Source organism: Brassica oleracea, chromosome C9, assembly GCF_000695525.1.
Source record: "Brassica oleracea var. oleracea cultivar TO1000 chromosome C9, BOL, whole genome shotgun sequence".
Lineage (NCBI taxonomy): Eukaryota > Viridiplantae > Streptophyta > Magnoliopsida > Brassicales > Brassicaceae > Brassica > Brassica oleracea.
Genome location: NC_027756.1, coordinates 740,598 through 747,559, shown reverse-complemented (window position 1 = coordinate 747,559; position 6,962 = coordinate 740,598). Strand labels below are relative to the sequence as shown.

Here is a 6,962-nt window from a genome sequence, read left to right as displayed (position 1 = left end):
ACTAAAATTGTTAAAAGTCTCACATTCAAATTTTGCGATCCATGGTTTAAAATTTTTGTTATGGCAAAATACAAATGATTACAAAATCATATAAGTAAAAGTCTAATTTAATTAATCATTAAGATTTAAAATATATATGTATATATATATCATTCTAAATTAAACTATAAACCATATTGAATAAATAAATATTTTAGTTTCAAAATTTACTTTGAATAATTTTTTTGATAAAAGTTTTGAACTAACATTGATAAATTTTTTTAAATTATCAATTACTAAAATTATTAGTCCCACAATGAAAATTTTGTTATCAGTATTTTAAAGTTTTTGCTATTAAAGATACACATGATCAAAAAAACATATGAGTAGAAAACACCATTAAAAAAAATAGACATTAATATTAAAAATATACTATGTATGTTAATATCATTTAAATTTAATTACATATCCTATCAAATTTTTTTAAAAAATTGTTTGTATTAATAAAATTGATTTATACGTTCGCACCAATTTTATTATATATGTAATAGTTACTGACTTTTAATTATTTAATATATATTTATTATTTCATAATATGTAAGAACATATAATACATAAAATAATTTATATATATAATTTTTATTCCGCGCAAAGTGCGGATCTTAATCTAGTGTGCTTGTAAAGACGAAGAATTTTTGTAAAAAATAAAAATTATGAAAACCTTTTCGCTGATTATTACGGATAGTTTAAGTGATTGTTTTTTCAAACAGTATGCCTTATGTAGGTTTAAATTTGGATGGCAACAAATTAAGAACACTAGTACACACCAGTAAATTATATATTTTGATCTAACTAAATTTAATACTTACATATAAATCAACAGTATTTCCTTATAATATATTAGTTGAGTATTGTATTGTTTTTATAAAAAGGTTCAATGAATTTCTCTGGTAATGTGTATATATTTTTTATGTATCTGTTAGATTAACTACTACAGTATGATTTTAGTAAATAATAAAATGAAAAGTATGATGTAAAAACACACGACTGCTTTACCATATCTCCAATGTTGTATTATGCACTTCTCCTGTAAAGGTTCTCGTATGTATGATACTGTTAGTCTTTTTCTTATTATATATCAATTAAATTATGCGTATGGATATAGTTTCGAATCATGCGGATGGATGTAGTTTCTGAACTATCAATTGAACTTTTATTTTTGCAAGCCTTTCAAAAGAAAAAAAATTATCAATTGACCAAATTTAATATAAGACAACTTGATAATAATATATAAACATAAATAACGTTTTATTATAGGCAAATGGACATTTAAACTAAAGCAATGGGAATCACTTCACATCGCACCAATGTGGTGGTGGAATTTCACTTCTCTTTTGTGCAATCACATGGTCGAATTAATGGTTTAAGCATTTAGCAATTAATCAGAATATAAAATAACAGCCGCACGAATAAACAGAACGTTAATTAGTAAACAATTAACCCAAATATTTCATCATAAAAAGCAAGTAAACAGCTATACTTTCTAACAATTTGTAGAACTGTGAATTCAGATCGTTAGTTTTGATTTTTGACATATGTGTGACGGTGTGGTGTTTTTCCTATAAACAAACAATTGGACTGTATCTTCTTATTAAAAATTGTCACGACTTGGTCGGCGCATTTGGTGTTAGTTAGCCACCGATCTAGAACTCTGTATTTTTTTTAATTTCATGAAGAGTCTTTCATAGTTTTGTAAACCAACCAAGACTTCAATAAGAGTCATCATACTTTTCTGTTATATGGAATAATAATGAAAATGGAACAGAAGTTCACAGCAATTATATATATATATATATATATATTTAGATTTAGATTCAATTATATTTTAAATATATAAGTTTAGGCACGAATTTTGTTTTAGTTCTTTTAGAAGAAAAAAATCAATTCAGACCGAAAGGGTTGAACTATACGGTTTAAACTAATTTAACCAAGAAATATATCTCTATAATAACTTATGATCAATACATTTTCCAAATCAAGAATGGGTCTTCTAACATTGAAAAATAAAGTAGACCCAAGAATAAGTAAAACTATAATGAAATAAAAACAATAAACTCCACTAAAAGTGTCAAAACGTTGACCCACGAAAACATGTAACCAAGTCTTCTTCCACTACATGATCTCTATGACTCTATATATGACAGCAAAACCAAACCTTCTCTTCTCACACATACATAAAGAACAAACATGGAGAAACAAATTTCTCTATCGCTATGTCTCTTCCTCTTCATCCTCTCCATATCATCTTTTCTCCAAGAAACTGAAGCTCGGAAATACTCCTATAGACGTGCACCGATCACGAGGCTAGTCTCAAGATCTCTCTACGACTCAATCTTCATCCACAAGGAAAACAACGCATGCCCTGCAAAAGGTTTCTACCCTTACGAAGCATTCGTGGAGGCTACAAGGTGGTTCCCGAGGTTCGGGAGCGTAGGAGGCATTACGACAAGGCGTCGTGAAGTGGCTGCGTTTTTGGCGCAGATATCTCACGAGACAACAGGTGGTTGGGCCACGGCACCGGATGGACCGTACGCGTGGGGGCTGTGTTTTAAAGAGGAAGTGAGTCCACAAAGTAATTATTGTGATGCTTCAAATACGGAGTGGCCTTGTTTCCCTGGCAAATCTTATAAAGGAAGAGGTCCCATTCAACTTTCTTGGTACGTCTACAATATTAATTACTAACCAATAAACGTTATAATTTATCATTTCAGTAAGATTGTTGACGCATAATGGGCAACGACTTATACAAATTATATGATTTTGTGAAATAATTTTAAATAGTATAGTTCTGGTAGGTACTTAACCTATGAAATAATTAATCAAATGATTCTGAAATCCCATGTGTATTACCAGTCATTGATACTCTGAATTAGTTTATATATATATTATTCCACAACTTTTAGCTAAATTTAGAGGTCTTTCTGAAACAAATTTTGGATATAAACACCACAAAATCCTTTTACATTATTAATCTTGCAGAATAAAAAAAAAAGTTTCTAATTTTGTAAAAATGCAACTGATGAAAGTCCACGAAACTGGTAGAACATATTACAGGTCTATCATTTGAAAATTACCAGTTATAACCTTTTTAACAAAATTTATGTTTTCCGTATTTTTTTTCTTACAATTTTGTTATCCATATATCAATCTTAGCTTTGGGTTTATTATACTCTATTTTTTTACAGGAATTACAATTACGGTCAGGCGGGTCGAGCATTGGGTTTTGACGGTTTACGTAACCCGGAAAGTGTAGCCAACAACTCCGTTTTAGCTTTCAAGACAGCTCTTTGGTTTTGGATGACCGAACAGACTCCTAAACCGTCTTGCCATGACGTCATGGTGAACCGGTACAGACCGACCAAAGCAGATATAGCAGCGAACCGGACAAGTGGTTTCGGTTTAACCACCAACATCATAAACGGCGGGTTAGAATGCGGGATTCCAGGAGATGGACGAGTCAATGACCGGGTCGGGTATTTCCAAAGATACGCTAAGTTGTTTAATGTCAACACAGGACCTTACTTAGACTGCGAGAACCAGAGGCCCTTCTCCTAGAAGACTATCATTGCAACTCTCTTTTAGTCTTTACTATAAACTATACAATCCATGTATCAATGAAACTGAAGTTTAAAATAATAACAATAAAACTCCTTAAGCCGATATAAATGTTTTTTTATTTCAAGAAGTTGTTAACTTCAGTAGCCGTTTCATATGTGCCTTCTACACCTGCCTAAAAATGATACCTCCGGCTTAGTAATACCTGAAAGCGTGCAAGACAACTCAACTTTGATACCTAACCTGTCAAATAGCAAAAGACCTCAGGAGACACTTGATTTTTTTTCTTTTTACCCTTTTCTTCTCCTAATAGAAAGAAACAAGTAGTGGATACCGTGCAGATATTGCTTATGGCAAAATTTGAAGTCCCTTCTTGAAGTAGCGGGTTGAATTGTTTTACGAATATATATCACCAAGAGACAAAAGACCTCAAGCAACTGAAAGGGTTTTACTCACAGGTCTTATCTGCCTTTGAAGCGTTTTTCCTCTCCTGAACTGCCTTAAAAGTACCACCAATGATGCTGCCACCAATTTGCTCTAGTTTCTAAACGTTCCCAAAAAGTTTCTTTCATACTCAGGTTTTAAGGATCACCCGCATAAACACCTGAAAAGCTGAGTATGAAAGCAAAACGCCTGATGGAACCGGACTCAGTTTCCTACACAACCGCACAACACTAACTCATCCTTCAAAACACTATCTACCTGGACTAACCATAAACATATAGACATTAATCACAACTTGAACAGCGCATGCATGCATTTCAATTCCATTGTTGCAAGTAAGAACGTAACTTTCAAAGTCAATTTTATATACCTCATTTAATTTGTGTGAACCAAAATTAATGTGGGTGGCTCCTAAGCAATAAAGCAAATACTGAATGGTCAGAAAAGAGAGGGACGGATCAAGAACTTTACTACCATGGTGAGTATAGGATCAGAAGGCTGGAAACTATTGGGATCTACTTTTATTTTTGGGTAAAATGTTAAGAGTTATACCATTTTCTGAGATTTTACAATGTTGATAAGAATTTATTATCTTTGCGAGTATATATAAATATTCACATGCACGCATGCACACAATTTTTTTATATGGGTTTAGGGTTGGGTTTAGCCCACATTCAGAAAATAATACTAATGTTTATTTTGTAGCTCGACCCACATATTATAGCCCCAATAAACCTTTTTTCCATTTTGATAAAATCCTCCTACGTAAGGTACTTTTCTAATAATGCTCAAGATTTCACGAGTCGTGGTAAACTGATTAAAATATTCATTGTGTAGAACAGATCACTTTCACTAGCTTTCAACATTATAAGTAAACAAACAGATGTCAAGAGATCATTTGTTTTCTTAAGGTTTCAACTTTTATCATTTCGTTGAGATAAAAGTCATTTTTCGTGCTATTTTAATTAATGTGCTACTTTTCTTGATTACCGTACAATTTTATTAATATATAACCATTTAGTCAATAATTTTTTAACATATTACAATACGTATAGAAATACATCCATCTAAATAAATATACTGATAGCTTGAAAATGAATTTTTACCACTAAACTACATCCATCTAAATAAATATACAGATAGCTTATATATTTTTTGGTTTGACATAGCTTATATATATTCGAACTATGTAACATGGATTTAGTTTATATTAAGCAGCTTGTCGTCCAAATTCATTATTGCATAGAAAATCAAAATATCTTCATTATTTTTCTCACAATTGCTTCAGTTTAAAGTCAACTTAGCTACGATGAACCTCCAGTCGACATAAAGTTGAATTTGCCTCTTTCATTTTTATTAAGATAATTATTGGCATCGTTACTTTAATTATTGTTTATTATTAAATCCCTAAAACATTCACTTAGACGAAGGAATGTGCTTCATTTGAATTCAGGATATTTATATATTTCGATCGAAGTACTATGACCACTTAATTAAACAAAGCGACGTCATTAGAGTAAACACCACATAATTAAATAAAGACATGACTAGTGCATGTGTTTATGCTGTCTCTAACTATTCAAAGCCCTAAAGATTATGTCTTAGTCTCGTGTCACTGTCTACTTATCTTTCTAATTAACTTTTTCTTCACAAAAAAATTATTTTAAGAACAAAATATATGATAGCCATCTGAATGATTAGTTTCATTTTCCTCATATGATTATTCATATGGAGGTTTCGAGAGATAAACGGGTAGGATTTAAGCAATTTATGTCTGATCAAAATCATTTATGTTAATCTTTCTAATCAAATTGGTTGTCATCCTATACATCAACAAAAGGAAAATAATAATTAACATAAACTCTACTTTTAAATTAGATTTGAAAGACATGATGAGATTACGTTTTAATTTTCCCTCTTTTTCTTGATATTTTGAAATCCGTTTTAGAATCTTTTGTTACATTAAATGATTTTTTGTTACTTTGTGTCGTGTTCACTTGTATCCCATCAAACATCTCTTCCTGGTTTGGGTGAAATAAATGGATCTATTCATAATTACGCACAAAACCTTCATCATAAGCAAATTTCATTGTCGACGACGAATTCTAAAAATTAACTAAATTATTGGCTTCAGCAATGATGATTACCACTTAGAAATAGTGTGTAGTTTTGACATGCTTCTATCATTTTATAAAAATACATTTGAAATTTTTAAAAAAAAGTACATTTATGTTATAAATCATACTGTGGATGTCCATAACCGGTCTGGTTCTTAACTGGCCCAATGCTAGAGAGAGAGTCGACCCTGAGGAAAGAGAGAGAGAATCGGCATCTTGCATTTTCCTTATTAGATTATAATTTGTACTCTTTCCATATTTGTATTTCCTTTCTTTAGTCTTTCCATTATTCTATGACGGTGTAATTCCCTATATATAAAGGGCTCCTTATGTTTATGAATAATACAGAAACATATGTTCTATTCTCTAGTTTCACAACACATTATCAGCACGATTACTCTAAACCCTAAGCTAAACAAACCCTAGCCGGCGAATCCATAATCCCCTCGACGATAAACCCTAACCGTTGAGAACTCCCGATCACGAACCCTAAACCTAAAACTCATCATGTTCCCATTCGTGACACGATCCCAACTCACGACCTCAGACCGTCTCAGCTCGATCCCGAGACACGATCTCAGCCAGCTCGCGATAGACGACTTGATACTGCTCGCGATAACAGCTTGTTTCCGTTCGTGATCATATGATCTCAGCTTCAGCTTGCGTTCCCGATACCAACAAGGACAGCTCGCGATACGTTCCAGCTCTAGACAACCTCAGCTCGTTCGCGTATCAATCTCAACGTTCAGCTCGCGATCCTCATCTCATTGGTGGTCCATTCAACCCTACTTGAGGTTAAGGTAATCC

At 32.1% G+C, this 6,962-nt stretch overlaps 1 protein-coding gene across 1 annotated transcript; it reads left to right on the top strand.

Moving 5' to 3' along the window:
• The first annotated feature begins 2,096 nt into the window (after positions 1-2,096).
• On the top strand, positions 2,097-3,697 carry LOC106315962 (chitinase 10-like). The gene is made up of 2 exons (XM_013753815.1): positions 2,097-2,696; positions 3,225-3,697. The coding sequence occupies exons 1-2, from the start codon at positions 2,227-2,229 to the stop codon at positions 3,592-3,594; spliced, it is 840 nt and encodes a 279-aa protein (XP_013609269.1). The 5' UTR covers positions 2,097-2,226; the 3' UTR covers positions 3,595-3,697.
• Positions 3,698-6,962: the final 3,265 nt, after the last annotated feature.